This window comes from Hibiscus syriacus, unplaced genomic scaffold, assembly GCF_006381635.1.
Source record: "Hibiscus syriacus cultivar Baekdansim isolate YM2019G1 unplaced genomic scaffold, ASM638163v2 tig00111208_pilon, whole genome shotgun sequence".
In the NCBI taxonomy this organism is placed as follows: Eukaryota; Viridiplantae; Streptophyta; class Magnoliopsida; order Malvales; family Malvaceae; genus Hibiscus; species Hibiscus syriacus.
Genome location: NW_024063020.1, coordinates 1,893,564 through 1,909,192, shown reverse-complemented (window position 1 = coordinate 1,909,192; position 15,629 = coordinate 1,893,564). Strand labels below are relative to the sequence as shown.

Below are 15,629 nucleotides of genomic sequence, written 5' to 3'. Positions count from 1 at the left end.
CATGTGCATGGTGGTATTGTAGCATTTAGCCAGATTGTCTTTACCCTTCTATAAAGTGCATGAAGTTAATTATCCAGAAGCGTAGCTACTATTTTGGATCATGAATAGTAAAAATATGTGCCTTCTGGTATCAATGTGGACATAACAGTAAAAAGTATAAATGAGAGAAGACACCATTTATGTCATAATCAAAATTTCTACTTGGATGTACTTTCTGGAAACCATCATGCTTGTTTCGAGGAAAACCGAGCTTCTTTGAGCTAATCCATGTAGCAGTCAGCACATCCAGTAAATTGCCATGAACTAGGATGAGCTTTAAACTAAGTCAAACAGCCGTCAAAATAGTGCATAGTAAAAACCAACATGTTTGTGCAAGTAATAATACTTGCAAACTTTCAATTGCTAGTTTTATCGTGGTTAAAATTGCGCGGTCTTCTGTTTGTTTATTTGTTAGTTCGTTTGTGATTGAATATTTTTTAATGCTTTCAATCTCATCTGTAGTATTTTTAGACTTGTGATTCTTAAATTCTTTTCCAGGTGTGAACCATTTGATACCTATCCAAGAACATATGACCTATTGCATGCATCGGGCCTTTTCTCCGTCGAGAAGAAGAGGTAATATTCATTCCTTTTTTCCGCTTGTGTCCTAATTTTTGGTAATGATGCACATTCTTCGGTGCAGTTTATCATGTTCCTTCTCTGGTCGATATAGGTGTAATATGTCAATCATCATGCTTGAGATGGATCGGATTCTGAGACCTGGTGGACGTGTATATATACGGGACTCAATCTCCGTTATGGGTGAACTTAAAGAAATATCAACTGCAATGGGATGGGTGGCTGTGGTACATGACACAGGTGAAGGTCCACATGCAAGCTGGAGAATTTTAATATCCGAGAAACGTATGTAACATGCTTGTTTGATGAGCTTGCGTGAAACCATGTTTTAGCCGTCCATGTCTGTACCTTTCGGACATGTATGAAATCTCATACAGAAAGAAGCTGCAACTCTCCGAACAAAAAAGCGTCGAGAGCTGCAACGCATTCCTCATAATTTAGTATTATCTGTTGTTTTATGTACTCAGCGAACATTACAGGTCGATAGTACTACATTTAGCGAACATATACCGGAGGATTTCGTTTTTCTCTTTTGTTATTCCAAGTGTAATTTGTACATTACAAAATCTGCCATTCATCATATGTTGAAATCGTTAATGCAACAACCTGTATGTCTTACTGATTATCTTTAGGAAACTATTCCATGTTTCAATTGAGGGAACATGTGATTTCAATAGACTAGGTTATGTTTGCCCCAACTCTTTCTTTATTGAAGTATGCTCGACACTCGTGTCTGGCACATATCTTGGCATAAGTTTAGGGACATGATCCTCTAAGATCTCGTATTTGACTCGTATCTATGTTCAATAACATTCGAATCGAACTTAAAATGGGACAAAAGGATCCATCCATTGACAACTTGCAACATAGATTTCACCTATCAATGCTCATCAAACTTCTTTTTCGCATCATTCTAAAAGTCCATCCATTAACAATGATCACAAACACAAACTCTCTATCCCAATGACGAAAAAACAATCCCTGGACACAATTAACTATGATTATCCTTTAGAGCAGCGGTATTAACCTGTTTAGCGAGATAAGCTTCGTAAATTTCCACGACAAGTCGAGCATCCTTTTCCACGAGTTCCATGTACTCTTCCTTTTTCGTAAGCTTATCCATGTTGTCGACAATCAGACTCAATGCCGCATCGAGGACGAGCTTGGCACCGTGCTGGTGAGCAAAAGCATAGGTCATGAGTGAATTATCCCAGTTCAATTTGGACACCAGGAACTTCTCGCAGTACCCTTTGAGATGCTTCACCTGGTACTTCTCGGCCAAAACCAGAAGATCACAAGCCATCTGCTCATCCAGCCATGCTTCTGCAGTGTACAGATAGTTCACAAAGGCTTGCAGGGCATCGTATGATACGTCACTGATCTTAATTGTTCCACTTCTGCTTTCTTCCATCTCAGTTTCAAGCATTGCTTTGAACACTGGTGAACGATTCACCTGGTTTCATATCAAAATGCTCATATAGAGAGTTAGGATCTAGTTACACAATTTAAAAGTTTAACATTAAACTACGAGTGAAGGTAAGCAAGCGATTGAGATAAATTGAAAAAACAAGAGTTAAGCTCATCTGTCTTTTCACTGTACAATCATTATTTTTTACATCGTGTGTGTATATGTAGGGTTAGGATCTACGATTACAATGCAAAAAATATTGAGCTTTAAGTTGATTTAGGCTTGTTGGATGAACCAATGAACCAAAATAGACAAATAAAATTGTTTTTTTTAAATAAATATATTCTTATTTATTATGATTAATCTTAGTCATCAAACTATCCTAAATCAGTATAAAGTTAGAACTTTCTAAAAGAACACATTTCCTAGTTTGGGTCTAGCCTTTTGGCTTATGTAAAAGCTAAGAGCCACGACCCAAACAAAATTTTCGAATGTGTTTGGGTCGCATTAGAAGTTAAAAATCTATGCAATTTTTATTTGAAATTTGAAGCAAAAGGAAGCAAATGGATAGTACCAAAACGGCTTTATGAGCGGGAACTGGAACAGGGGGCAAGCCGGGGGAGCCATCGTCGGAAGCGACCAAAACGACGTCGGGGAACACAGGACCGGGAGAGGTGGGGGAGCCACGGTGGGCGTGATCGAGCGGGGACCAAAAGCGTAAGAAGGCGACTTTGGCTTTGAGATCTTCGATCTCGCGCTTGAGTTCTTCCTTGGTCTCTCCGGCTTCCTCGTAACACTCCTTGCACGTGCCGGCGTCGCGTGGGTCATACTCTTCCTTGCAGGACATGCACCTCATCGTCTCGGCGTCGCTCTCGCTCTCCGTCTCCGAATCCGATCGGACCACCTGGTGACACCGATGACGTCGCATGTTTTTGCTCTATGGGAAAGAACGCGCGGCTTTCGCAACTGGTGGGCTATTTTTAATTACTCCTACTTTTTAAAACTTTATATTTTAAAATTCATTTTTTATATTATTAATTTTAAAAAAATATTTTTTATTATGAATGTTTATTTATGTGTATATGTTAATACGCATTATTATTAAGACTTTAATATATATTAAAGTTAGAGTTTTATATGGCATTTACTGTTCAAACTTATAAATATGAAGTTAAGATAAAACATTATACACGGCTTGTATTGAAATAATAATACAGCTCTCTCTTTATCATTATTTTTTCTTTATTATATTCTACTTATTGTTTCGTTTAGATTATTTCATAATATATTTAAATTAAAACACATTATAAGTGATGAAATATTTGTACTTTTAATATTTAAACAATTTTTTCCTTTTCAGTAACGAGTAAAATAAAATTTCTTTTTGTAACTATAGCTTTCATATTTTAAAATTGCGATTTAGAGATTAAATTAGAAATATAGACATAAAAATAAAGGAAATGCTATATAAATAAAATTATTGACTTTAGGAGTAAAGTTTTGTCTAATACAGGTTTTGGAACTACAAACTCAAATAATGCAGATATGTTATGGAAAAATATGGCAAATTCCATCAGAGAAGTGGACAAAAACACCCTTGGGTTGTCGACAGGGAAGGTCAAGGAACATAAAGAATCGTGGTGGTGGAACGACGAAGTCCAAACTAAAGTGAAGACAAAGCAAACTTGTTTCAAGGAGTTTCTACAATGCAATGACGACGAATAAAGATCGAGAGTTAAACAAAGATATAAAGAGGCAAAGCGGAAAGCTAAGAAAACGGTGGCTAAAGCAAATGATAAGGCATACGAGGAAATGTACAAGAAATCAGACACCAAGGAAGGACAAAACGACATCTTCAGGCTTGCAAAATCCAGAGAGAATAGGAAAAAGGATCTAGGTAGCATTAGGTTTATTAAGGACAACAATGGTGTTCTTATAGTGAAAGATCATAATATTAAGAGGGTTTGGAGTAGTTACTTCTTTGGCTTATTTAATGATGGTGCCTCTCCCTGTACAGATAGTACCGTTGATGGGTCAGCCAATCATCTTACTACGACCAATGACTGTTCTACAAGTAGAATTGGGTTTGAGGAAGTCAAAATGACTCTTAGAAAGATGGGGAGGGACAAAGCTGTCGGTCCAGATCAAATTCCTATCACTGTGTGGTTGGCCTTAGTTGAAGAGGGAGTTAAGTGGTTGACTAACATCTTTTATATCATTTTAGAGACTGCCAAGATGCCAGAGGAGTGGAGAGAGTCTACGGTGATACCAATCTATAAGAACAAATGAGATCCCCAACGTTGTGGCAACTATAGAGGTATTAAACTACTCAGCCATACCATGAAGCTATGGGAAAGGGTGATAGAGGCTAGGCTGAGACAGGTTACTAGGGTTTTGAAAAATCAATTTGGCTTTATGTCAGACAGGTCTACTACGGAGACGATTCATCTACTTCGACGGCTTATGGAGAAATATAGGGAACAAAATAGAGATCTTCACATGACGTTCATTGACCTTGAGAAAGTGTATGATAACGTTCCCCGCGATAATATCTGAAAGACCTTGGAAACGAGACGGATCCCAACTGCTTATATCCGGGCGATTCGTGATATATACTGTAGATCTACTACATACGTCAGGACTACAATTGGCGACACCGAGGCATTCCCGGTGAAAATCGGACTCCACCAGGGGTCGACTCTTAGCCCTTACATATTCGCCTTGATTATGGACGACATCTATTGTACGACACCAGACGGTGTTCCATGGTGTATGCTTTTCGCTGACGATATTGTCCTAGTTGCTGAAACAAAAACTGAGCTGAATAGTAGACTGCTACCTGGAAGACTGCTTTGGAAGAAAAAGGTCTAAGGATCAATATTGAAAAGACAGAGTATTTATGTTCAAACTTCAGTGGGAACCAAAACGATGAAGATGTAGAAGTATGCATAGAAGGATACGTTCTCCCCTCAAAAGATTGTTTCAAGTACCTAGGATCTATGATACATAAAGATAGGAGTGTAGATGATGACGTTACACACCGTATAAAGGCGGGATGGCTAAAGTGGAGGGCTGCTACTGGAGTTTTGTGTGACAAGAAGGTGCCTCTAAAACTTAAGGGAAAATTTTATAGAATGGAAATAAGACCAGCGCTGCTGTATGGATCAGAATGTTGGACAATCAAGAAGGATCACGTAAGGAGGATGGAGTCCGCAGAAATGAGAATGCTCCGATGGGCTTGTGGTAGGACTCTGTGGGACATGACACCAAACTCTACTATTAGGATGTCCTTGGGGGTGGTGCTTGTATCCGAAAAATTGAGGGAGGGAAAGCTACGGTGGTTTGGGCATGTCCTTAGGAGACAACCTTCGGATGCGGTCAGGAGGGTAGAGTCGATTACAGTCGGCGGTGCCAGAAGGAGAAGAAGACTAAGGCGGAAGTGGGAAGACTGCTTGAGATCTGATTTGAAGGATTTAGCCCTTACCGAGGACATGACCTCTGATAGGAAAGTATGGAGACTTAAGACCAGGGTAGCCGAGTAGTGCGGGTCACATCCATAGGGTGTATCATCTCCGTCTTCTTTTAATGCCTTTATAGTAATTTCCATGACTTTTACTTTTTATACGTTTTTGTCATTGGAATTTATGAAGGCTTTGAACTAGGGTAGCGGAGTAGTGTTGCCTTAGTTTAGGTTTTAACCCATTTTGACTTTATTCCTTCTCGTAGCTGGCTATCATTGACTTCTGTGTATCCTTCTCTTCTTGTTTCATCTTTTTAAATTTAGTCGGGTCTTACGTTTCTGTCTATATGCAGAGATTTTTACGCAGGGATTACTTCCCATTACAGACGCACATATGAAGACTGTTCAACTATGTATTTATTTATTTATACATGCATTGCATTTTATCTTCATTTTTAATTTTTTGACTGCCGGACGTCTTCCACGGAAGTTGCTCTCAACCTGGCGTTGGGGGCAGCCTACTACCCTACCTCCCCCTTACATATGAGAATAGGGTTTTGTTGCTATTGTTGTTGTATTGACCATAAAAGATGCCTATAAATAAAATCGTCAGTAATTGTCGATGATTTTGTTTCAAGTTTTCATTTTTTCAAAAAAAAAAAAAAGATTTGAACTAAATTGTAAGAAAATGAAAATTCATATATTAATATGAGAATTTTGAGAAATTGAAACAGTAAATTTTTTTTGGTACATTAAAGTTTAGGTCAGAGGTAGTTCCCCCAGTTCAAGATCAGGGCATACCTAAAACCTAATTGCGATTTACATAGGAATTTATAGATTGTCTTCCAAAAGTAACAATGATAGGATTCGAATTTGACCAAACTTTGAAAGGTCGTTATTTTAATTTTTATATTCATTCTCTTGAGTTGAGACGATTTTTTTAATCCGTGTAATCTTTTTGAGATCCACATGGCAAATAATCAAAGACGTTTTATCATTGTTTTTAGGGTTAATTGTATCATACGTCCCCAAATTATAACTTGCACTTTAGTAGTCCTTAAACTTTTTGAATATTTTATTTCATTCTTAAACCATGATTTTCAATTTAAATTAGTCTTTAAAATTTTAAATATTCTAATATCATCCCTAAATTATGACCCTCTTTCTATATTAGTCCCCAAACTTTTAAATATTCCAATTTCATCCCCAAATTCATTCAAATATTTAATTAGTTTCAACCATGGTTTGCCCTAAATTCTATTTTTTTAAACATATAATAATATAACTTAGTCTAACGATTTTATTAGCAAGGGACGTGATTAGTATTTACGTATAGTTTGGGATGAAATTGGGATATCCAAAAAGTTTGAAGATCAATTTAGAATGGATGTCATAGTTTGGGGTGAAATTAAAATATTAAAAAGTTTGAGGATTGGTTTAGAATGATATCATAGTTTAGGGATGAAATAGACACATTTAAAAGTTTAGGGACCAATTTGTATGAGAATCATACTTTGAGGACATGTGATACAATTAACTCTTGTTTTTATCTTGAAAAACCTTATTTTTGTCTTTAACAATGAATTTTTAAATTTTTATCTGTAATTTTATACTTTGACTTTATTTATTTCTAATTTGTCAAATTTAAAATTTTATATAAATATATAATTCATAAATATTTGACAAGTGCGATTTTTTGTTGTTGTAAAATTTATGATATTTTCGTTTTAGTCCATATAATTTTAATTTCTTTTTTGCTTGGTTCCTACAGTGCAAAATAAAATTTAAATCAAACTAATCGCATGCAATTGTTACCTAATCTAACAATGTCGACCACAAGTTAAAAACGAACCAACATTATTTTGTACCTGAATAAATTATCTATTTGATCACTCACTCATTACTTAGTTTTTATTTTGGTTACTTAACTATTAATTTTTTTCAAAATCATAATTAATATTACATTTTAATTTTGTTTTGGTCACATATCGTTAAAAAATTAATGGTAATGCTGATGTATTACTATAAGGTAATATTAGACTAACATTGAAAAAAATTACAAAATATCTAGTCAACATCACTGTTAAATTTTAACGATAAATGACTAAAATAGAATTAAAATGTAACATTTGAAATAATTTTAAAAAATTTAATAGTTGGTGACCAAATAGGTAGTTTACCCTATTGTTTTATTATGGTAGCAAAAAGGGAAACGAAAGTGGGAATTTGAGTAAAATGTGTTTTCTTTATTGGTTGGAATTAACAATACGAAGCATAAATTGACTTGAACTTTGACTTTTGGATTAAGCACTTTATTTAGTACTTACTATAAACGACCGCCACCTGTCCTTTTTGGAAGAGCCTATTTTTTATTTTAGGGTAAACTACACAGTTGATAACTTAACTATTTAGCTATTTTACGTTTACCAATGATCTTTCAATTTTGTTAATTACACCACTTAACTATTTAATTTGTTCAATCAAGCCACTAGTCATTAATATTTGACGGAAATACTGACGTGGCACTTACAAGAATTATTTAATTAAATAAATTAAAATTAATAAAAAAATATCCTCCAATCATGTAGTAACACGTGTTATACTCTTGTGGTGACACATTTCATATCCTGATTTAATGGTTAATTTATTAAATTAAATTTGATTTATGACCAAATTAAGAGAATATATAACTATTAAGGACTAGATACAAAAATATATCAATTCTTTTAACTGCCACCTCAACATTTCCGTCAACCATTAATGGCTAGTGGTCTGATTGAACAAATTAAATAGTTAAGTGGTGTGATTGAAAAAATTGAAAGATCGGTAGCAAAAGTAAAATGACTAAATAGTTAAGTGATCAACTTAGTAGTTTACCCTTTATTTTAAAATTCACAATTTAAATTATTCAATTAAAATGTCATTATAAAATATTATTTTATCGTTAAAATTAAAACGAACGTCTAATGTAGTATGATATTAATAATAATTTTAATCTTTAAAATTTATATATTTTATCAATTTGGTCATAATTCGAAGGAATTCAAGAAAACTAATCCTTTATACTTAAACTTCAATCAATTTACTTTTTTTTTTCTTGAGTTGGGAAACTATTCCCTATGGAATCTGGTTTTAATTGGCAGTTGGAAGACATCTTCTTCCATGTTTTTCTGATATTTTTGAAGCATGGAGTGTAGGTTGTACTGGTTGTCGATCAATCTCATCTTCGTGTCGTATGTTTTGTTACACATGTACTTTATAAAGATACAAGGCGAAATTGTTCAATCATGTAATTAACTAATATTTATCGATAGAAGGCTTTTATCAATAATGTATTATTGTTTTGTAATATAATACATTCATACAACTATTATTTTGATCCAACAAACTTGCTTGACTTGACATTAGAGATGGCAACGGAGCTGTTTTGGGCCGGGGATTGGTCCCCCATCCTGTCCCCGTTTAAAAAACACGTACCCTCTCCGCTTAAAAAACTACGGGGATTTAAACGGAGATCCTCATCGGGTAATCGGGAAAAACCGCGGGGAAACGGGTATCCCCGTTTAGCATAAACGGTTATTTAAACAGGTAATTTTCACCGTGGGGATAACCGCAGTGAAAATTACCCGTTTAAATAACCGTTTACCTTAGATGGTTATTTTTCACCGCGGGGATCCCCGTTACCGTTTAAATTTCACACGATGACACGAGTTATTTAAAAAATAATGTCATTATCAGATCTAAACTTACTTGAAACGCTAAACACCACCAAATGCATCCAAAATATAAAAACAAAACAATTTAAATAGACAAATATAATGACAACGACTAATAATATAATGTTTCAACTTTCATAAACGAAATTTATTAATATTATATATATATAATTATTTTTAATATTTATCGGGCCGGGTATCAGGCCGGGTATTCGGGTAATCGGGGCAGGGATTATCAAATCTGTCCCCGTTTATCATCCCCGAACCCGACCCATTTAATTCGATTTTCGATTTTTCTCGATGAGTTCAATTTTTGTTGCCATCCCTACTTGATATTGTCGCAAAAAATATTTAAAAAAATGGATTTCTATTAAAAATACGATTGATCATATTAAATTGTTTTAAATTCTGATAAAATTTATAGAATATATAAGTTCTAGAGACTAAAAATATTATTATATTGAATCAAATGAGATTTCTATTTCAATTTTAATGACGAGATGGCATGTTCGTAATAATATTTTAATTAATTGACTAAATTGTAATCTTAAAAAATGTGACATGTTTGTAACTGAATTGAGTGACATGAAATCTAGTTTACCCAACAAATTAAAGGATAAAGTACATAAATGGTCAGTAAATTATACAGAAATAATCTTTTTTGTCATTAAAATTTTAAAAGTTACAAAATGCTCATTACACTTATCAAACTATTACAAAATAGTCACTATTCATTATAAAATAATGATAAATTTCGATAAATTTAAGGACTATTTTATAATTTTATAACTTTAATGATCGTTTTTATAATAGTTTGATAAAAGTTAATAAAAATTTTGTAATCACTTAGGAAATAAATGACTATTTTGTAACTTTCAAAATGTGAATGACCAAAATCATTATTTCAATATAGGTTAGTGATCATTTGTGTACGTTATCCAAAAATAAAACAGTAAAGTAAAAAGTCTAAAATTCTTCGGTGGAGTCCTTTTGTTTTCAAATATAAAAGTACATTCTAAATAAATGGAATAAGACGTGAGGTTGCAGAGGAAGCACAGAGTTTCAGAGGAAGTAATAGTAAAACCTTCTTTCAATTCGTTTAGGGTTTCAATTTTTCATCTTAGGTGAACCTTCTTTATTCTCTTTTCATTTTCATTTGGAGTCTTCCTTTTGTTGTTTGCTGTTTGGTTCTCGAGAAATGTAGGTAGGGAAAAGAGAGAGATAGAGAAGACGTAGTTGTTAAATGATTCAAATTTGTAATTCTTGAACCGCGAATAATTTATAATTAGTAAATACTGAAGTTCCGTTAGATTACCTTGATTAATTTGGCTAAATTTATTTGTTTTCGTCTTCTTTTTGGTGGAAATAGAGAGCAGGGTATTGTTTATTTACAGTTCAAATTTTCTTTTGGTTTTTTTATTTGGTTTCCTAGTTGCATAACATATTTTTTCACTGAATTTGATGATTTTAAGGTGTTTATGTGATAATTTTATGTGAATTTGGAAGATGACGTGGTTTGTTATACTGAAACCCTAACTCTGTGGTGAAATGCTCTGCAAACTAGGGTTTTGTGAATGGTAGAAATGGGTCTTGAGGAGGGGACAAGCAGTGGTGAAGGAACTGAGAGTGGGAAGGAAATTAGGTGCTCCAAGAGTGAACCTTTGGATAATGGGTTTGGATATGAATGTATGAATGATTCTGGTGATGGAAGTTCAGGAGCAAGTGAGAGTTTCCGAACATATAAGAGGCGCAGACAGTCAAGTTCGAGTTCAAAGGTCAAAGTGCATGATGGTGGGAGAGCATCGGCAGACCAGGTAGATTTTGATAAACATGTCTGAATATGTATGTTTGCAGCTATAGCTTTCACTTTCTTTTGTTGTTGTAATGTATAATGATGAATGGGCATGGGCTTATTACGGTACTTTTAACCTAGTCATAAGAGCATATAGATTTTGCATTTTGGTCGTTGAGAAAAAGATTAACTTGTTTGCAATCAGATGGAAAGCTCTGAGTGATCATCCTGTGGGTATGACATACGAGGAGAAGATTTGACCGAGTTGTTGGGTACTTCGAAGAAAAATTCAAGCTATTGTGCATAGTATGCCATAAATATGTGAGCTTGTAATGCTAGAAATTCACAATAATGGGTAGTTGTTACTTGTTGATGGTATTTTGAAACTCATGTGGTTTTTGGGTGGCTTTTTTGGTTGAACGGATGTGGTTCTTTTATGAATATTCTTTCTTGTGCAACGAGGTTAGAAATTGTTTGCAAGTGAGTTGATTCTACAAATATTCCTAAAAGTTAGCCTTAGCCCTCCAGCCTTGTTCTCTAAGGCTTCATCAAGATGTGTGCTGCTGCTGCTGCACTTGAAGCTGTGAAGGGGCATGGGATGTAAAAATGTCAAATTTTCTTTTATGGTAACTTCAGTGTATTGCTATCATGTCGGTCAAATGAATAGGGGCTGATGTATTTGAGAATTTTAATCCTGTTATCCTGAATAACAATGATAATTGAAAGTGATAGTTGTTTTTACTAGTTTCATGGTTCTATTTCTTAAGTATCCCATATCTTTTTTGAATAAAATCTTTTCAGCATTACATATAAAACCAAAGAAATAGATTCCTGATTTATGGCTGTTAGATACCTTTTGGTAACTAAGGAAGCAAAAGCTTCTAAAGTTAGCGAAGCAAGCTATGATACGGTATGCCACCCTTCCGTAGAATGCATGGATGATAAAAGTGGAAAAGTTCTGAATTATCTATAGCAAGATTTAATAATTTGGCCCTATGTTATCGAGATATATGTATTTGTTGTGTTCTTTTTTTTTTTTGTGAATACTCGATATTCTCTTTGAGCTGAGAAGTTCTTGTCTTTGTTTTTCTTTTAAACAAAGATGTTTGGCTTTCGAGACTACACAGTACAGTTTGACATGCTAATGGATATGCTTATTGTGAGCAGGTCACTCTTCCTGGTACTTATCATTGTGATTCTTTAAATGACAAAAATTATCGTCGTCAAAGGAAGTGGAGAAATGTTAATGTTGTATTGGAGCACATGCATCAATTATTAAGTGGTGATGAAGGTGGTATACAGCGTTGCATTCAAGATGCAATTTTATTTCATCGAGAAAATGGTTGTGATGTGACATTTAAGGTTTATGCTTTTATCTAAATTCCACGTGGTCAATGATATCTTGCACTGATCTTTCTATTTTCAATTTTCTTTCTGATATATTGGAATGTTAATTTTATGATTCATCTACAGGATTCTGAGGAGCTGGAGGCTGTTATATCTAATGGGTCCTTTAAGGAGTCAAAACCTCAAACCACCACTGAGATGTGCCAGCGTGTTTTCTTTGAAGTTATAATTTCTGAAAAATTCACATCTTTGTGTAAGCTTCTATATGACAATTTCCAAGGGATCAAGCTTGATAACCTTTTTCACTCAAGTCTCATGAACTCAAAGATGAAAGATGGAGCTTATGAGCAATCACCTATGCTTTTCTCCTCAGACATTCAGCAGGTAATTTATGCAACCATTCTTATTTGCATGAATTGCTTGAATGGACCCTTAGCTAGATGATGCTAGTTTAAAGCTAAAAATGTTACATTGATTGAATTAAAATTTTATAAGCTCAATTTTCAGTTACGTTTAGAACAATTTATTACATTCTGGGCCCTTAGCTAGATGATGCTAGATTCTATATTGCTGAACTTTTGTGAAGGATATCCAATTGAAATATATTGTTTTCAGTAAACTAATCTGCTTATTTCATTTTGTAGGACATTCTAGAAGTGAACATTTACGCTTCATGTAGCAGTTTTATTTGAATTTAATTTTAAAACCACATTGGTACTGATAATTTGGATGGATGTGGGACCTGAGATCAATTCTAATAAAAATTTGAATGATTTGAGAACCTGCTGCTTATTTTTATAGAGGCATTTACTAGATCAGTGTATCTTATTTCTAGTTGATTATTCTTGCATATGCATCAATACATGGTGTATTTGTATCAGATTTTTGCTTCTTTTTTTTTTGGGCTCATGTTGTAAACTTGATTTTCCTTAATTTGGCGTTCAATGCAATGGACTTGCAGAAACTTTTTCTTGCAAAGAGAAGAAATGATTGCAAAATAACCCCCAAAATAAATAGCTTATTCCATGTAGCAGATCCGGTTATTTTTTTCAATAGTAATTATATATTTACACAAATACTTGTATATGCCTTAACCTAACTTTCTTCTGTAGATATGGAGAAAACTTCATGAAATAGGAACTGAAATTGCATCCCTCGCAAAGAGCCTCTCCATCATATCAAGCACATCTTATCGTGAAAAAGTGAGTGAGTAAACACATACTACTGCTATTGTAATTTGTTTAAAGAACTTTATTGCTAATAATGAATCTTTGTGATGTTTTTTCTTCAAACTTTCAGATTGGCTGTTCTGGTGTTGCTGTCGAAGAGGACAAACATGAGGTAAACATTCTTGAATTAGCTTGTGGTTTGCATTTGCATGCTTGAATCAGCATAATGTGTTGCTCTAACTTCAAATTTCAGTTATAGGTGCATTGATTTAACCATATTAGATATTTTGCATAAAAAATGAAAGAACTGTTTTAGGTTGTTTAGGGGGAGATTCTAATAAAAGGAATCTTAAGGTGAAAATAAGGTAAGATACATAAACTGTTACCAAAATATACTCAATTTATGTATACACACAAAAATTGATAACCTTTTGGATATGTACCCAAAATGTTACAATGTATATACCAATTTATGCATCTTTTGGGAATAGTTTTATTATCTTACATTATTTTACCTTAAATTAAAGACCCTCACCTTAGAACTACCCAGTTTAGGGTGCTTAAGAGTTGGACAAAGTTGATTCAGGATAAGACCTTGCAATTTCTGTTGTTATGTTTGGGAAAATTTCAATGGAGGTACTGCTTTGTATAAAAATTGATGGGTTTGCTATTTGATTTTGATATTTATAGAGCATTTTGATGAATATTTGAATTTAGCATTTGTATAGCACATTGGATTTAAGGCAGGAGGAGGATTCTGACCTGAACTGTTTTTCTCTAGCTTTTAATTTGTATTACATTGCAAGCTATAACAATTTATATGTTAAGAATCTGCTTTGAAGGTTGAGTTTCCTTTATGAGATATATTATTTCCTCTTTTTCCCCAATGGAAAACAGTTCTGTACTCGGGAGCCGGAATCTCATGTTAAACTGGAGCAAACTGAAGCCTGTGGTGCGTATAAAGTTTGCACTTGCAGGCATTGTGGGGAGAAAGCAGATGAGAAGGATTGTTTAGTTTGTGATTCTTGTGAGGTAATGTACCATGTTACCTGTATTAACCCCGCCGTGAAGGAGATTCCTACAAGAAGTTGGTATTGTGCAAGCTGTACTGCAAAGGGAATAGGATCTCCGCATGAGAACTGTGTGGTATGCGAGAGACTGAATGTCCCCGGGAATATCTACGAAGATGTTGCTGATGAAAATCATAACGGAAACTTTGAAGCGTTTACTGACCTTGGAGAAAATTCAAAATGTAGCATCAACCAGGGGCCTCAATCCCAACAACAGAGCGAAAACCAACGTGATTGTAAAATTTGCGGAAGTGTTGTTCAACAAGGTGAGGAGTTAAGGAGTTGTGAGCATCCCTTCTGCCCCCATAAATATTATCATGTGAGGTGCCTGACAATGAAACAGTTGAAATCATATTGTTCCGTTTGGTACTGCCCTTCATGTCTGTGTAGAACTTGCCTCATCGATAAAGATGATGATAAGATTGTTTTATGTGATGGCTGTGATGCTGCATACCACATTTATTGCATGAAACCACCACGAACCTCAATCCCTAGCGGGAAATGGTTTTGCAGAGAATGTGATGCCCGGATCCAGCGAATACACAAAGCTAAAAGGGCGTACCAGAATAGGGAAAAAAAGCTAAAGAGGAAAGGCATAGGAGGCAAACCGGCATATGATAATCTGGAAACGAGTCGAAATCAGGAAAACAAAGAGGAGTCGGATAAAAGTAGAGGCGGAGTGGACATGCTTCTAACTGCTGCCAGTACTCTACATTTGGAGGAGAAGTTGAATGCTATTCAGATGAAGACATAGGAAGAGCCTTGCACTTGGAGGACATAACAAGATTTCGAGTTGTTGGTTACGGGAAACTTATTCTTCATTTTTTTTTCAGCTGGGGAACGGATGTTCTGGTATGTTGTAGGACTTCATCACATTTTGCTGGCATCACTAACAGGGGATTGATGAAGTAAAATGTTGGATTTGTAGTATGAGAAGAATTACATGGTTTAGAGAGGAGATACGTGAAGCAATGGTTTCTCAGCAAATGTTGTATAATTGTGTAGAAAACTGTGACCGAACAACCTGTTTTTGTTGATGAAAAGTTATT

The 15,629-nt window shown here is 34.6% G+C and overlaps 3 protein-coding genes across 4 annotated transcripts in view; 2 read left to right on the top strand and 1 right to left on the bottom strand.

Annotated features, from left to right (window-relative positions):
* Positions 1 to 1,189, top strand: part of LOC120155937 (probable methyltransferase PMT10) — a 19,743-nt gene extending 18,554 nt beyond the window's left edge. The window contains exons 10-11 of the mRNA XM_039167389.1: positions 538 to 615; positions 713 to 1,189. Coding sequence (XP_039023320.1) covers positions 538 to 615; positions 713 to 911 — 277 coding nt within the window. The 3' untranslated portion in view covers positions 912 to 1,189. The remainder of the gene's footprint in view (positions 1 to 537; positions 616 to 712) is intronic.
* Positions 1 to 2,994, bottom strand: part of LOC120155940 (BTB/POZ domain-containing protein At4g08455-like) — a 3,462-nt gene extending 468 nt beyond the window's left edge. Inside the window, exons 1-2 of the mRNA XM_039167392.1 lie at positions 2,601 to 2,994; positions 1,646 to 2,071 (exon numbers count right to left, since the gene is read on the bottom strand). Coding sequence (XP_039023323.1) covers positions 1,646 to 2,071; positions 2,601 to 2,954 — 780 coding nt within the window. The 5' untranslated portion in view covers positions 2,955 to 2,994. The remainder of the gene's footprint in view (positions 1 to 1,645; positions 2,072 to 2,600) is intronic.
* Positions 1 to 15,629, top strand: part of LOC120155938 (PHD finger protein EHD3-like) — a 17,776-nt gene extending 2,147 nt beyond the window's left edge. Inside the window, exons 1-7 of one of the 2 annotated variants that reach the window (XM_039167390.1) lie at positions 10,239 to 10,326; positions 10,767 to 11,016; positions 12,162 to 12,356; positions 12,468 to 12,725; positions 13,454 to 13,543; positions 13,641 to 13,682; positions 14,408 to 15,629. In XM_039167390.1, coding sequence (XP_039023321.1) covers positions 10,777 to 11,016; positions 12,162 to 12,356; positions 12,468 to 12,725; positions 13,454 to 13,543; positions 13,641 to 13,682; positions 14,408 to 15,334 — 1,752 coding nt within the window. In that variant the 5' untranslated portion in view covers positions 10,239 to 10,326; positions 10,767 to 10,776 and the 3' untranslated portion in view covers positions 15,335 to 15,629. Of the gene's footprint in view, positions 1 to 10,238; positions 10,327 to 10,766; positions 11,017 to 12,161; positions 12,357 to 12,467; positions 12,726 to 13,453; positions 13,544 to 13,640; positions 13,683 to 14,407 lie in introns of those variants that run through there. The other variant, XM_039167391.1, reaches the window with a different exon arrangement.